The 16,484-nt window shown below is 53.7% G+C and overlaps 1 protein-coding gene across 3 annotated transcripts; it reads left to right on the top strand.

The window, feature by feature from the left end:
- The first annotated feature begins 2,314 nt into the window (after positions 1–2,314).
- On the top strand, positions 2,315–15,827 carry HSPB7 (heat shock protein family B (small) member 7). Of its 3 annotated transcripts, none has more exons than XM_048825338.2 (3): positions 2,315–2,682; positions 6,643–6,776; positions 13,269–15,827. In XM_048825338.2, exons 1-3 carry the CDS (start codon positions 2,520–2,522, stop codon positions 13,452–13,454), a joined length of 483 nt encoding a protein of 160 aa, XP_048681295.2. In that variant the 5' UTR covers positions 2,315–2,519; the 3' UTR covers positions 13,455–15,827. The 3 variants fall into 3 exon arrangements, with proteins under 3 accessions (XP_048681295.2, XP_048681294.2, XP_048681293.2); XM_048825337.2 differs by having other exon boundaries at positions 6,640–6,776; XM_048825336.2 differs by lacking the exon at positions 2,315–2,682 and adding an exon at positions 3,544–3,738 and having other exon boundaries at positions 6,640–6,776.
- The last annotated feature ends 657 nt before the right edge of the window (positions 15,828–16,484 follow it).

Below are 16,484 nucleotides of genomic sequence, written 5' to 3'. Positions count from 1 at the left end.
GCTGTTAGAGAGAACAATAGGCCTTAGGAGAAGCTTCCTGAAGACGCCACAGACAGCCTCCGAGTAATGGCTGCTGTGACATTACAAGGACATGTGACCAAGTCACCTAGTGCTGGACTCCATCTTGGAAGGTCAGTATTTTCCCACTGCTGGCCTAGGAAGCAGGCTTTGAAACAAAGGGTTCCCTCCCTATGCAAAAGCTATATAAGGCAGGGGAGTGACATCTTGGTTCTTCATAGACTCCCCCGCCCAAGAAGACTCCTGGAAACACCTGAGGAACAAAGACTGAACTGGAAGAAGTGCTGGACCCAGGCTAAAGGGAATTTTATCCTGTGAATGGAACAACTGGGGATTCCAAGCTGTAAGCAAGCGTAGCTTGCCCCTTAAGAATCTGCAGAATGCTTGTATAATCACTTAGGGTGAGAATGCGGTATTCATAACTGATCTATGTAGTATATTAAGTTTAGTTTGTGTTTTTTTGTTTATTTGCTAGGTAATCTGCTTTATTTGCAATCCCTTATAATCACTTAAAATCCACCTTTTGTAGTTAATAAGCTTGTTTTTGCTTTATCTAAACCTAGTATGTGGGAGTCATAACTTGGGGCAGAAAGCTATTGCATATTCCTTTTCACACTGAGAGAGGGGGCAAATTTCATGAGCTTACGCTGTACAGTTCCCTGTGCAGCGCAAGACGGTATAATTTTGGGTCTATACTCCAGAGAGGGTGCATGCCAAAGGAGGTGGGAAGTACCCTAGCTGAAGCCTTCCTATGCAGGAGCTGGTCAGAGCATCTGCGTGTAACTGCAGATGGGTGTGTCCCTACCTGTATGTATGCTGGTGAAAGTGCAGGCTAAAGCCTGGAGAGGGCTTGGCAGGTTGTCACAGCAGTACAGTGCAGAAGGGAGCCCAGGCTGGTGGATCAGGGGGGCTCAATGGTACCCCAGTTCCAGGTGGCACCCTGGGGGGAACCCATCACTATTACCAAGTCTTTTGGCACTCCCGAGTCATTCAGCACAACCATTGTAACCGTTGTTCTTTCACCACCGGGTGTCTGGAATCTTTAGTCCACCTCCTCACACCACCAGATGCCTGTGCCCTGAGACTGCGTGAGGGGAGTCCCAGCCCCTGTTTCAAGGCTCTGGTGCCCAGGCTCTCTTCCCCCTCAAACTCTCCCTCAGGGTTTGTTGCCTAGTGCACTCTCAGCCCCTTTGCAGACCTAGCTGTCTTTCGACTCAGTCTCAGACCTTCTTTCAGGGTCTCTCACTATTTCTTTAACCCAGCTCTTTTTCCAGGGCTCCTGGACCCAGATCTTCCCCACCCTAGCCCCTTCCCTGCCTTGCAGCCCCATTTCAGAGATCCTTTATGCTCTCTCTATCCTGTTTAAATTCTCTCTTCCGGCCACATCGCCCCAGGAGCAGAAGCCTTCCAGCTGCTCCGTAGCTACCCATTATTAACCCATTCTCCTTTCTTTGCCTGGCTCATGCCAATTCCCTCCCCCGCCCCATCCTGGGAGAAGAAGCCTCGGCTCAGAAGGGGGCCGAGTCACTCTGACAATCATCAGGTTAATTTACGACCTAACTGTGCCTGTTCTTTTTGTCAGATAAGGAGCAAAAGGCACCAGTAACCTGCCCTTCCTCTTTATCCACTTCCTCAGGAAGGGGGCACTGCAGAGCCCTGACCTCATCTCCCCAATACTAACCTCTCCTTGCATCCGACACTGTGACATTTCCCAAGTGCTTAGGGACTAGCAAAGGCCGGCAGATGGGAAAGTAGGGTCATCAAGGAAAACGGTGCCAAAGCCTGGCTCCTGGCTTCTAATCCTGGCTCTGCTCTTGGCTTGCTGGGTGACCTTGGGCCAGTCCCGTCTCCTTGCCATGCCTCAGTTTCCCTGTCTAACACAGCTAGCACACACCTACCTCCCATGCGGGGTGAGATGCTTGCAGACCCTCAGATGGGAGAAGGGCGTTATTAATGCAGCCGTGTGTCCCATCGCCCCCCAGTCATCCCAGAATGGACATTATGCTATGACATCAGTACACATCCCTTTCCCCTCAGAGCTTGCACATATCGCTCCCCCCACACACTTCCTTTTTTTGGGCCATCAGCCCACAGCAGCCTGGTGCTGCCAGGAGCCAGCGAGAGCTGCATTATCCAGGCGGGCTGGAATGCCAGCAATGAGATCAGATTCCTCCACACTGTTTGTTTGGAGCTCTGGCGGAGGGGAAAGTTTCCACGGCCGTCCAAGTGATGCAGAAGCACCTAAATTTAGCCTGATTTCAAGAGGGCTGGAAGGCAGCCTAGAACCTAAAGGGGCTTTATAAGCCCATCAGCTGCCTCTGAACTGTGCTGGCTCCATCCTCCCAGCCTGCTGTAAAGGGGACAGTGGCAGGGACACCCAGAACAAGCTCGATTCCCATTTTCATCCAGGAGGAGAGAAGAGGATTCCCCCCCCCGCCACCTGTGGTTGGCTGACTGGTGGGTTGTTTCTCCACCCGCCCTCCACAAGGCTCTGGAGGTGAATGAGCTTGAAATCTTCCCCTGCCTTCCACTCGGAGCGCAGTTTCCACCAGAGCTCCTCACCCACCCCGGCCCAGGATCAGCACATGGAGAAAGCCCGCGGGCTGTTCGGCGACGACTTCGGGAACTTCATGAGGCCGCGCAACGAGCCCCTGGTGTTCCCAGGCAAGTTGGCACCTGCCAGCAGGTGCAGCCTGAGATCTGGCAGCAGTGTTTGCGGGCGGGCTGGGAAGTGGGGCAAAGCGGGCAGTGGTTGTGGCTGGAAATCAAGGGTGTTCGTTGGCAGAGCGATCGGGTGGTTGCTTCTGTCTATGGCGATAAAACTTGCTTCTACTGAAGAACAGTCTAGTCTCCCAGCTGGTCCTTTGTGTCCGTCCCTTAGCATTAAAGGGTTTTTTCTCACCGCTGTCCTTACTCCAGCTCCTGAAGAGTCACCATGAGGCTGCATCATGGGCTGGTGGAGGGAAGCTCCTGGCCCCTCGAGCTCCCTCCTCCCCCAGCAGGCCGGGTGGTAGGGAGCGGAGCAGGAGGGCCAAGTGTGGAACAGCTTACAGACAAGCCAGCCTCAGCTGACCCCAGCAAGAGGCACAACAGAGCAAGCTGGAGGAGCCCTGAACGAGGGGGACTCTTACACCGACTCTAGCTCCAGTTCTCCCAGCAGGGGGCGCTCTAGGGGAGGGTGCAGGCGCTCACAGCCACGTGCATCCCAGCTCAAGCTGCGGGCTGTGGGGAGGCTCCCAACTTTTCCAGTGCTGGCCACACGTCAGCAGGGGGTGCTGTAGAGATCAGTAGGGCAGTGTAGTGGCGCTCGGAGCCACCGCAACCCCAGCCTGTCAAAGCACGGGGAGCTGTACAGAACACAGAGCAGTAACTGGGGAGTCATGACTCCTGCAGCCAGAGACCTGGGCTTCTAGGAGGAGTCAGCTGGGGCAGGGGGGAAGTCCGGATCTCCCAGCATGGGGGATGTTTCCTCTCGGTTGCTTGTTCCCAGCATATTCCCCGCCTGTTTTCAAGGGGGAAAGCAGGGAGAGAGGACTGGGCAATGCCAGCTCCCGGGGAGGCTACTCGCATCCACACGATGGGCAGAACCTGTTCCATCCTCCGCAGCAGCAGACGTTCTGGGAGCACTGGCCATGGGGCTGCGCTGTAGGGCAGGAGTGCAAACCGGGGAAGAGCTCCCAGACACTCCAGTCCTGATGGAGGCGCTACCCCCTATGAGAGGTTGGTGAGGGGCAGACCTATGTGTAAATGCATTAGCCATGCAGCTGCATTGAGGGAGACCCCAATGGGACATCAGAAGTTGGTGGGCTCGGGGGGGAGGAAACATGACCCCTTCGTTCCCCCAGGGATTGCCTGGGCAGTGACTGATGTGCCTCCTAATCCTGAGTTTGCCACTTTACATGTGGGACAGAGACCACGTCGTCCCTGCTGTGCTAGACTTGCCTAGTGCCAGATTCAGCAAGACAAGGGATCCGGGCTCGCCCCCGGTTGCTGGGTGTTTGTACAGGACTCACTGGGGGTGGGGGGGTGCAACGACACCCGAGCACGTGTTCAATGGGACGTCTGTAGGGAAATTGCAGGAATTGATGTCCATGGCCAGAGGCAGCCTTTGTTTCCATGGAGAATAGGGGGGCTGATAGAGGAGAAGGTGTTGTCTGAGGTTATCTGGGGAACAACCTCTATGCCCTCACCAGCATGTCAGCGGGGGGCAGGGGCCTCACCCTCATGCCCCTGATTTCTCAGCAGATCTGTATGGGAAGGGGGACAACAGAAGGAGCCAGAGGAATATAGAGGAAAACTTCTGCTACCATCTCGGGGGCCCGCTGAAGTGTTTCAGTAGTGAGAGTCCATAAAGGGCAGGACAGGCCAACTCTACGAAAAAGCATTTGGGGAGATTTATCTGGCTAAGTGTCCCTGAGGGGCTTTGACGCAGCCTCTTCCCTTGGTTTTCACCAGCCCGGGCACAAGGGATGTTTCCTTCACCCAGAGAGCCAATGAAAGTGAGTCTTGGAGCCAAAAGTCATTTGTTCAAGGAACCAAAAAGAGATCGATGTAAGGAAACAGAAAGAGAACCAATGTCACGTGACTTACCCAGGCAGCCAATCCCATGGGGGCACACTGACCTCTCTACAGAGGTGTGTGTGGGCCCAAGCGCGTAAGTGATGCATGATGGGGCCCCCTGCACCGGGGTGAAGTCCACCCCTACCCAACAGTGCAGGGTCCAGGTGAACCATTCATAGGCAAAGGGCAAGCTCGAAGTTCTCCATAAACCGTTTATTGGGTGATTTTTTTGCATAAAATGGACAAATTGATAAAAATCGGGGTGCGATTCGCAGACAGGAGGGGGATGAGTTGTTTGCTGTGTGCAGTTAGATTGAGTGAGGACAGACGCAGCCCTGTAAAACGCAGCTTTTTATCAACTGACCAGATAACTGAGCACAGTGGGACTCCAGCAGAACCATCCCAGAAGGGTTTTGTACAAGCATCGCAGCTTAGCCTGGCCCACGTGGCGGCCATCAGTTCCAGGGGGTGGCAAATTACCATTGCCCCTCCCCCCCCCAAGGACGAACAAAGCTGAGAACTGCAAACTCATCACGAGGCAGATCCTGGTGTTGAAAGCTGAGCTTGAAGCACAGCATAGGAACAGACCTGCTGCCACTTACTCCAATACAAGCCCATTGTCTTTTTCCAGATTTACACCAGGGGAAAGTGAAAGCAGAGTCAGGCCCATTACACTGCACTATTCTGTAGTAGGTGTCAGAGGAGCAGCCGTGTTAGTCTGTATCCGCAAAAAGAACAGGAGGACTTGTGGCATCTTAGAGACTAACCAACTTATTTGAGCATATCCGATGAAGTGAGCTGTAGCTCAAGAAAGCTTACGCTCAAATAAATTGGTTAGTCTCTAAGGTGCCACAAGTCCTCTTATTCTGTAGTCGTGATCCTAAACATCACACCTTACAACAGGGACCTACCTGCTGCAGGGCAGGGGCCACTGCTGTGGAGCACTGTAGTATTTCTTTCAGAGGGAAGATCCCAGAGTAGGAACAGACCACATCTGGGCAAAACCAGGATTGGTGAAAGAAGGAAAAGGAGCTAGTTTCACTGTGCAACTCCTTGCTGAGGAGACCTTCAGTGTCAAAGCAAGGGCAGAACCCCCCAGCATTAACTAGGAATAGTTGCATCTGAAGGTTTGTAGCTCATGACTTTAGGAGGCACACAACTGCACACACATACAAGGAAACAAGGCATAATTAACTCATGGAACTCACCACCACAAGAGTGTCATTAAGGCTAACAACTCAGTAGGATTCAAAAAGGGTTTAGGCATTTCTGTGGATATGGGAACACTCAGCTACCTTAAGGAGGCTAAAAATGAGTATGAAGGATACACTCATGCTCAGGGCCTTAGCCAACCACTAACTTGGTTCAGAAAGAACTTCCATGGATAGCTTACACCATAATTGTCCAATACAGGGTCTTACACCCCTCTCTGAAGCATCCTGTACTGGCCATGGTCAGCATGGTCAGAGCATTGGTCTGACTATGGCCGCTCCCTTACTCCTGTGTGAATCTGGTCATTGCAAATGCAGACGGCCAGTTAGATGCATAACTGCCATCTTTGCTTGTGCAAATGCAATCACAGTAACTTTGTGCGCAAATCAAGTGCACAACTGCACAAACAATTTTGCACATGCGCCATTCGATGAGTCTTTGCACAAGCAGTTTTGAAAGTCAAGTCCTTGGTTTCCCAAGCATTCTTCCCCCCACTGCCATACATCCTTAATAGCACTGACAATCAAAAGCTTTTCTGGTGAGTACATAGCTCCAGGCTTGGGTTACTGATAAGGCGAGAGGGGTCCACTAATACGGATCCAAAATCCATAAAGACTCCTTCTGACTTTGGGATCATGCCCAATATCTAGTGGTGGGGAACCATCTTCTTTTGCTCCAATCAAGGATAAGAAACTCTCCCAGATTTCCATACCCAGCTGTATACAGCAGCTCCTGGTAAAGAGCTGGATTCCCGTGTCACCCTGGAATGGGCCCTGATCTACCCCAGGCACAGGGAGAAATCCCTGCACAGGGATCAGAAATGATTCACTTTGTTCTTTCCTCTCCCAGCAGCCCGGCCAGGCAACATGGGGAACATTAAAACTCTGGGGGACACCTACCAGTTTGCCGTGGACGTCAGCGACTTCTCCCCCGAGGACATCATTGTCACCACCTCCAACAACCAGATCGAGGTCCACGCCGAGAAGGTGAATGGCTCCACCACAGCGGCCTTCCATGTGCACAGGGCCTGGAGTAGCAGCACTGGCCACTCCCTCAGCCCATAATGCTCCCTCTGCCCTGGGTAGATCTGTCCCCTTGACAGAGTCTTGTAGGAGTCATGGGCAGAACAAGACAGGGGTGTACACCAAGTCCCAGGCCATGTGTTCCTCCAAAATACAGTGACCCTGTCCCAAATCTCCACCCAGACCTCGGCCCCGAGCTTAGGCTGAGCCTGCGCCCCCACAACTCAAACCCAGCTGGGCCGCCCCACAGGGCAGCCCTGCAAGTGGCCTCTCACCCCAGTTTCCTTTCTGAGTCCCTTCCAACTTGGCAGAAGCTGATCCTCAAATCCCTCAATAGTGCAAACAGTCCCTAATCCACAGTCCAGATCACCCCCAGAACACAGAACCCTTAAAACCTGGCTTCATTCTCACCAGATCCCCGTGTCTCCTGCCACGCCTCCAGTCCTCTGCCCTTCTTTCTGGGGTGCAATCCTGGTCTTCCCAGGGGAACCCGCACAGCCTCTCTGCTGGGAGCATCCCTCACTCCCCGTGGCCTTCTCAGAGTCCAGTTCTCCAGCAAAGAGACATCAGTGGGGAGGTGCCAATTGCTTCCCTGCCTTTGGCCCTCAGCCCCGCTCCGAGTCAGCAGGCATCTCCCTCTGCCGCTCCGCCTGCCTCAAACACCCATGCTGCATTCCTGCCTTCAACCTTCTCCCTGAAACCACCTTCTCTCTCTAACAGCTCTCTTCTCCTGCCGGCCACCTGACTGGTCTTTTATAGCCCCCAGGTGCTGCCCTGCCCTCTTCATTGGCCCAGCTGGGAACACCGGGCCTGGAACAGGATCCCTAAGCCCAGTTCCCTTTAATGGGCCTGTTACCCCCAGACCTTCCTCTCAGTCTGAAACCAGCCCTGTCCCTTTTTCGAGGTTTAACCATCTTGATTTTGGGGGATTTCCAGGCCAAGCTCTAGACCTGAACCCTGCGGGTCTGGCTAAGCTCAGTTCAGTATCTGGGGTTCGGGATGCTTGTCCCAGTGGAATCTTCTCATCTTCACTTTTAACGGCTGGCCCTGTGGGTTTCGTTGGTCCGGTCACCTCGCTGGGACACTTGTGCCCCTTCACCACCCTGTTGCCCCATCACGTCCCAACACAGATCGCTGCCCCAGGATGGAGTGGGGCGATGTGCTGAGCGAGGGCTCTGCAGGAGATTCCACAGCAGGCAGGGCAGTTCTGTCCAGCATCTGGGACTCAAGAGCTTGTGTTCGGAGCAGGCATGCCAGAGCTTGTGTTCTGGTCCACCTATGCCAATGGGGCTGCAATGACTTCACTAGCGTGGCTGGTGATTTACACCTCTGCGAGACCAGAATCAGACCTGATTTATTAACTACCAGAAGAAGCATGGGAGAGCTGGGTCAGAACCCTCCCTTCCCACAGCTCGCTCTCTCTGTGGGTACTTTGGGAAGCCCGAGATTGCTCGGGGCTGTGCTTCACACACTGCCCCATTTCATCACTCTAAGGTGTCACCTGGCCCAAGATGGTAAACGCTGTTATCATCCCAAAGTCAAGTGCCACCCCTTTGTGGCAGCTCAAATGACATCTCCCTTCTCAGTACCCTCTACCATCCCCTCCAGCACCTTTGGGGAAAGAGCACTATGGGTGCTGGGAGATGCTGTCCCAGAACAACCGCAGGCTGGTGACTCTGCCCATACAAATTACTGTACCTGCTTTGGAAAGTGCCAGAAGACCTGGGCATGGACCCCCTCTCATATATGCTGGTGTCACTCCGCTGACTTCAGTGAAGTGACTCCTGATTTACATCCACCTGAGTGAGAGGAGAATCAGGCCCTGAGCCACCTGCCATCAATACTTTCCTTTCTTTAACCCCCCTCCCGAGCTGCTCCAGGGTTTTCCTCCTGGCACATGGGCCCCTTTCCCATACCTGGATCATCCTTCCCACTGCAGCTTGCTGGAGCATCAGCCAGGACCACCCCCATAATGAGCTCCTGAATTATGCTGAAGTGTAGATAGCAACAGGTCAGCTGGCTCAGGGGACCGTTACTGGGCTCGGGGGCCTTTTGCCATCTGTCGGTGGTTTGCGCCTGAATGCTGGTATCACCTGGTAGTTTTCACCCCATCAGACTCAATTTCCTTACCCAGCCCTTGGAGATCCTGCTCCACTCACATCTCTCTTCTCTTCCCACTCTGGGCCTCATGTCTTCTAGCATCCTGCCCTTTGGACAGCTGGTCTCACCTATTAGGCATCTTCTATCCACTTCTTCAGAGTCCCCCCTTCTTCTTGTGGCCGGTTCCCTTCCCATCTCATCCTTGATAGCCCTTACATCCGAGCTGACCTCACCTGTTCTCTTGGCTTTGTCCTAACTCCAATTGTGAGCTGCTCTTCGGGGCAAGGAGCATGTGGTATGGAGTGTGCATAAGGCACCGGGTACAGGACTATTTCATTGATTAAAGGGCAGTTTGGAGGCCATCATATGACATGAGTTTGATGGGTCTCAGGCAGGACCCTAAATCACACCACCAGCACTGGCAGCAGAGCTAGCACAGGGTAGACCCCCCTAGACTGCACATGCTGCCCTCTCCGCCCCAGAGGAGGTCCCTCTAGGGCAGCATCAAAGCACACTGGCAATGGGACAATACCGGGAAAACTTGCCCTGCTAGTGCCCAGGCTGCACCCGTCCTGGGGATATACAGGGCATGAGGACAGCATTCTCCAGTGCTGTCACCTCTCCCTGGTGCTAAATTCATTATGAGGCTGGCTGGTACATACTGATCTTCTCTGCTATTCAAGGGCTCTGTGCCGCTCACGAGCACCGACACCTGCTCACTCCCAGGCCAGGTTCTGGGGACACTGTGTTCTGGAGAGTATCCACGGAGACACGGTGCACCGTGCTCTAACGATGTGCTCTTAATCGCTCCAGTGGGAGCTGCAGAATGATGTAACCTTCCCCAAACTCTACTGTGCAGCTCCAGCCTCCTTGTTTGGAAACACCTCAGCGAACAACTCAGGCTCAGCTCAACTCATCTGAGCGGGGGTGGGAGGGGGGGAGCACACAGCTACTGCAGTAGGAGGCGCTGTCATGTATGTTGCAGGAGCTCTGGCTCGGAAGGAGCTCTCAGCCTCTCGCAGCAGGAGACACTGTAGAGAGTAGTGCACAAGCACTGGGTGTGGGCAGATTACAGCTACTGACACGCAAGCCCCTTCCAGCAGGAGGCGCTGTAAGGTGGGATGCAGTGGCCACGCACAATCAGCCCCATACAGCAGGAGGCGCTGTAAGGTGGGATGCAGTGGCCACGCACAATCAGCCCCTTCCAGCAGGAGGCGCTGTAAGGTGGGATGCAGTGGCCACGCACAATCAGCCCCATACAGCAGGAGGCGCTGTAAGGTGGGATGCAGTGGCCACGCACAATCAGCCCCATACAGCAGGAGGCGCTGTAAGGTGGGATGCAGTGGCCACGCACAATCAGCCCCATACAGCAGGAGGCGCTGTAAGGTGGGATGCAGTGGCCACGCACAATCAGCCCCATACAGCAGGAGGCGCTGTAAGGTGGGATGCAGTGGCCATGCACAATCAGCCCCATACAGCAGGAGGCGCTGTAGAGAACGGTTTGGGGAGCTCACAGCCACCCCAGTCTTAGCCTCTGCCACTAGGAGGTGCTGTGAGCTACAGCTGCCCCACAGCCATGACCCCTTCCACACTCCCTACAGTGGTACCCCTTGGGAGAGGCTGGTTACTTGAGTAGATGTGAGCTCCTCCGGGCCTAGAGCTCCTACACAACCGTTGACGCCGCACACCACCTGTGAGAACAATGCCATCCGCTCCAAGAGGCGTGTGTGGCCGCCCCACCATGGAGCAGGCCCAGCAGTGCCTCCGAAGATGCACAGACAGGCCTTCCCCACAATAACAGGCCTTTGCCTGTCTCCAGCACCTTCTGTCTGCAGTCAGAAAGCGCTTTCCAACCAGGAACGAAGGCAGGGTTGCCAGGTGTCCAATTTTCGACCGGAAAGTCCAGTCAAAAATCGCACCTGACAGTGTCCAGTCAGAAACACTGACCGGACAGCCAAAGTCCGGTTGCCACTTGCAGGGGTGCCGGAACAGTTGGGGCCATGTAGGTGGACAGACAGGAAGGAAGGCGCTGCCAGGGGATCGTGGCCCAGAGCCGGCACCAGGGAGCAGCAAGTGGCCGTGCCCTCCTGCTTTGCTCCCCCAGTGTGCACCCACCTCTCACACGCCGCCTCCCCCAGTGGCAGCAGCATTGGGGATGGGCAGCGAGAGTGCGCCCCGGAGCAGCCCAGTCTCCACTGCTCCCCCCCACTCCTGCTGCTGCTCCTGCCCCGCGGCACCAGGGGACCCCCGGGCAGCGACTTCGCCACGCCGCCACCAGCTCCCACCTTGCACGGATGAGTAGCCGGGACAGGGCACCCCTCCCACTCCTCCGCACACCTGCTGTGCCCCCTGCCCAGCACCAGGGGCAGTCCGTGGGGAAGGGGGTCCCTGCTCAGCCCCGGCGGGAGGACCCCTGCTTCCCTGGGCAGAGGGGCTCCGCCTGCTGCTTGGCGGAGGGAGCGGGGGCTGCGAGCAGCATTTCACCACGCTGCCGACCCCCTCCTCCCCCGTACACACAGCCTGGAGCCACTGTGTCCCCAGCCAGCCCCTGCAGCTGCAAAACCCCATGCGCCCTTCTCCCTCAATGGGGCCGCCTTGGCTCTGAGCCTCACCCCCCCGTTCCCAGGCATGCACCCTGCCCATGCACACTCCCCACCGCCCCTTTGCAGGACCTAGAGCCAGTTCCCCTCTCCCTCATTCCCCAGGAAAAACATGGAGACCACAATGCCCCCCTCCCAGATCCCAACTCCCTGAAATTACTATGTGCTGACCCTCATTTCTGGTGGGTATATGTGTGTTGGGGGGGGTGGGGTGTCATTGTGCCAGAATTGGAGTTTATTTAAAGGTCTTTGACTTTTTTAGGAACCTTTTGGTGTGGGCGCTGGAGGTTTAGCTCAGTAGAGCCAATCTCTCCCCTTCTCCCCACATTCTTCCCTCAATGATGTGTCTTAAAGAGGGTCCTAACTACCCGCGGCCTTGTTGGGGTTATTACCAGACTTGCCTACTTGAGCCCTGGACTTTTTCTCTGAACAGCACAAAGAGGAAACACTTCACCTGATCTAAATGTGATCTTGTTGACGGTGAGGCTCAGGTGTCGGCTCTTTGGACAGAGGAGGGGGCAAGAATGAACTTTTCAGCCAAAATGAAAATGCAGCCAGCGAAAGTCCCTGTTTTGCTTTCATTGTACAGAGGGGAGAGGGGGAATCAGAGCAGGCTTCTGTTGCCAAAATGCATTTGCTGAGTTTATATTTCATGATGCACAGTACGTTGTGTAGTAACTATTGGTATCCCGACTGTTCTCTGTGGAAGGGCTGTGAAGGGTCCATCTGCGGGGGGAGAGATAGCTCAGTGGTTTGAGCATTGGCCTGCTAAACCCAGGATTGTGAGTTCAATCCTTGAGGGGGCCATTTAGGGATTGGGGGCAAAAATTGAGGATTGGTCCTGCTTTGAGCAGGGGGTTGGACAAGATGATCTTCTGAGGTCCCTTCCAACCCTGATATTCTATGATGGCACTAGTCTTTTCCCTCTTCTTTTCTACACCAGCTCGGGTTCAGTGCAGTGTTAGGGATATAGGTAATGGTGATTATTGTATAGTAGCGAGTAACTCCTTAACACTTCCCAAAGTCCCCTGACAAATATGAATATAAGTGTTGCAGCAAATCTTCGCCCCACACCTCTCCTCAGACCACGTTGTTATAATGATTAAGATTGAAAGAAGTTGGAAACGTGCCATTGGTCGGAAACGTGCCATTTTCTGCAATAATTCCTGCTTTGGAGTTTAGGTGTTTTTGTTTTGATTAGAGGGGAGAGGAGTGAGCGGGGGTGGGGCCTTAGGGAAGGGGGAGGGGAGGGGGCAGAGCAGGGGTGTCTGGTTTTCAGAAATTGGAAAGTTGGCAACCCTAGGAATGAAGCTCCCACCCCATCCCGGCGGTCAGTCGGTATTCGGTCCTTTTGTCAGATGCGGGGCACCAGAGCGCAGAGGGGGCACAGCGGCAGATCCAGGAACAGGACTCCGGCGTCATGACGCCCAGTCTCCTTTAACCACTCCCTCCCTTCCCAGTCCAAGCCACTCGTAAATATCAGGTGCCACCCAGCATACCTGGGGAGCAGGTAAATCTGATTAGAAATCACAAGGAGCAGGGAAGTGACTCACATAAGATCACAAGCAGGGAATGGCAGAGCCAGAACAGACAACAGCTTTCCCATCTCTTCTCCTAATCTGCCCTAAAGAAGCAACCCTCCTTTTGGCCCAGGGTCCACATTCTTTCACCCATGGCCTGGGGCAAACAGAGGCCGCCATGCCAGCCGTGCTGTATCCCCCAGCGTGACCCACCTTTGTTTCTTTCTCCCTTCCAGCTAGCCGCGGATGGGACCGTCATGAACACCTTCACCCATAAGTGCCAGCTGCCTGAAGACATGAACCCCACGTCCGTCACCTCTGCCCTGGGTGTGGATGGCACCCTCACCGTCAAAGCCAAGCGGCACCCAGCCAAACACACAGAGCATGTCCAGCAGACCTTCCGGACTGAAATCAAAATCTGAGTGGCTGGCGCCAGGGGGGTGAGGCGGGGCAAGGGGAAGCAGCTGGCCTGAGATGCCCTACTCTTTAAAGAGCAGCTGGGGCTTCTTTCAACGCTTCAACAAAAGCAAGGGACATTGGGCCAAATTCTGCTCACAGTTACACCAGCATAGGGGCAAAGTCCTGGTCCCACTGAAGTCATTGGGGGCCAGATCCTGAGCTGCTGTCCAGCGGTATGACCCCATTGACTTAATTTGACTGCAGTGAAGTCCAGGGAGCTATACAGATTTCCACCAGCTCAGGAGCTGGCCCTGCGAGTTTTGCTGTTGACTTCCAATTGGCCCCTATGCCTGACTTTAATGAGAGAATGATTTAGCCCTGGCACCACTTAGGAGTTTTGCCATGAACTTCAGAGAGAGCAGGATTTGGCCCTGGCTCCTCTGGATTTACCCCAGCGTAACTGAGATCAGGATCTGGCCCAATGGGCTTGTGCTGACGCAACTGGGAGGAAAGTTTAGCCCCCAGTGTGTAACCTGGAACTCTTGTCCCGATGGGAAACAAATTCCTCCCAGGCTAGTAGGTGTAGCAGGTTGTCCCACCCTAGGGAAGTAGGCAGTGAGGTCCTCAACTGACCAAGGGCCTAGCCCTCGGGAGGTTCAAATAACAATTTCTGTATAGGGAGATCCAGGCAGACCGTTTTGGGCTAACATTTTATTCATTTATAAGACGAAATTCACTGGACCTGATTCTTCTCTGACCCTGGTTTTACACTGCTGTAGCCCCACTGAATGGAGTTACTCCTGATCTACACCGGTGTGAGAGGAGACTCGAGAGCACTGACTTCAGCGGAGCTTGCACCAGGGATGGATTGGGTCTAATGAGAAGAACTCACCAGTTTCATCCCTCGGACTGAGCTCTACCTGAGAGAGATGGGAGCAGAAGTGTTTCTGTGCATAAGATTTCTCCCGTTTCCCAGGAGACATCAGCGGCTCTGTAAGCGGAAATCCACTGGGAGGGGTGATAAGAAGGAAGTCCCAGAGCAGCAGAGCTGTGCAGCAGGGCATGGGGGGAGAAGGAAATTACATGACATCAGCATCGGGCTGTGTCGCTCCCCCTCCTGTTCGGTTTGTACGACACAAGATAAGACCAGACAACACTGAGTCCCTGGCAGAGTTTTAGACACAGGATCACCACATTCATCTCTGGTGTAAACCAGTGGAACTCCCTTGGGAATCAATGTATTTGGCCCTGGAGGGTCTTTCGTAGAACTATTACAATTCACCTCCGCGCACAGATTTTGCCCAGTGAGAAAGTCGGAGCTTGTGGATAAGAGCTAAATAGCTGGTGGGACTCTCGCTGAACAAAGGCGTTGGTCGTTCCTGGGGCAGTGCTCCCTCTGGTGGGGAGGGGGAAAGACCTACTCAAGCATTTGTGTAGCATAGAGGGGGGGTCCCCAACTGTACCCTCAGATCCAAACACTCCTGAACTCTGGCGATGCTCAAATCCAAGTCTGAAGTCTGGGTCAGTCCCAACTCTTATAGAGAATTTTACACATGCCACCCAAGCCTCACTACAGCCCTGAGAGTTCAGTAAGTAGCACTGTGATCAGGTGCCAGGCTTTAAGACCCTGCATTTAAGATGCACAGAGCTATTTTGCTGACTCACCATGGCAGCCAGAACAGGTGGGTCTCATTAGATACAGTTCAGGAGTATAAAAAGCTCCAAGAAAACTAGATGCAGGAGGGAATCTGTAGGAACAGCTTGAGAGGGAGTCTGGGTTATGATTTATTTATATTTGTAAGTACAAGTCCTGCCTCAGGAATTGAGGGGCAAATCCCAGGAGGGTGAGTCTGACCAGAACCAATAGTGTGAGTGCTGGGAGGGGATCGTTCCTATTTATACAGCCATTAATCCCATTCCTCAAGGCACAAGAGTCAGAGCTGGGAACAGAACCTAGGAGCACCAGACAGCACCCCCTGTGCCCAGCAATGGGCTCAGGGGAACCGAAGGAGTCCAACATTGAGCATGTGTACAGAGGGTGGAGAAGAGAGAGGGGCACGGACAGACACACGGAAGGAGACACAATTTGGCAGAGTCTAGGTTTGACAGCTCTAAATCCAGTTGGAGCCAGGTCCCCACGCAAAGGGCCAGGAGGGTTGGAGGAGCCCACAAGATCAGCCTAGCCTTGGCAACTCTTCCTCCCAGTGGGCGTGTGTCAAGCGTGATCCATACATGCACTGAATAAAGGGAAGGAGCCAATAGCACATGGCTACACCTGCCATGGGGGCATTCGGGGGGGGGGGGGGGAGGGAGGCTGCATTTCCCATTGACCCTATGCTGGAGTTATTCTGTATATAAATTGGTTTGGTTTGTTATAAATGATTGGTAAATCCTGACTGTCGCATCCTCTTGGTTCATTGCTATTCATAGATTCATAGATATTTAGGCCAGAAGGGACCATTATGATCATCTAGTCTGACCTCCTGCACAATGCAGGCCACAGAATTTCACCCACCACTCCTAAAAAAGACCTCACATCTATATCTGTGCTATTGAAGTCCCCAAATTGTAGTTTGAAGACCTCAAGGAGCAGAGAATCCTCCAGCAAGTGACCCGTGCCCCATGCTACAGAGGAAGGCGAAAAACCTCCAGGGCCTTCCAATCTGCCCTGGAGGAAAATTCCTTCCCGACCCCAAATATGGCGATCAGCTAAACCCTGAGCATATGGGCAAGATTCATCAGCCAGATACTACAGAAAATTCCTTCCCGGGTAACTTGGATCTTACCCCATCTAAAAACCCATCACAGGCCATTGGGCCTATTTACCATGAATATTTAATTACCAAAACCATGTTATCCCATCATACCATCTCCTCCATAAACTTATCGAGTTTAATCTTAAAGCAAGATAGATCTTTTGTCCCCACTACTTCCCTCGGAAGGCTATTCCAAAACTTCACTCCTCTGATGGTTAGAAACCTTCGTCTAATTTCTAATCTAAATTTCCTAGTGGCCAGTTTATATCCATTTGTTCTTGTGTCCACATTGGTACT

The sequence above is a fragment of the Caretta caretta genome, chromosome 18 (assembly GCF_965140235.1).
Source record: "Caretta caretta isolate rCarCar2 chromosome 18, rCarCar1.hap1, whole genome shotgun sequence".
NCBI classification, from domain to species: Eukaryota; Metazoa; Chordata; order Testudines; family Cheloniidae; genus Caretta; species Caretta caretta.
This window is presented reverse-complemented; position numbering and strand designations above follow the sequence as displayed.

Coding starts and splice junctions, on each gene's coding strand:
- HSPB7 (XM_048825337.2), top strand. CDS start 2,520: ATGAGCTTGAAATCTTCCCCTGCCTTCCACTCGGAGCGCAGTTTCCAC. Junction 2,683..6,639: donor CGAGCCCCTGGTGTTCCCAG/GCAAGTTGGCAC, acceptor TTCCTCTCCCAG/CAGCCCGGCCAGGCAACATG. Junction 6,777..13,268: donor TCGAGGTCCACGCCGAGAAG/GTGAATGGCTCC, acceptor TCTCCCTTCCAG/CTAGCCGCGGATGGGACCGT.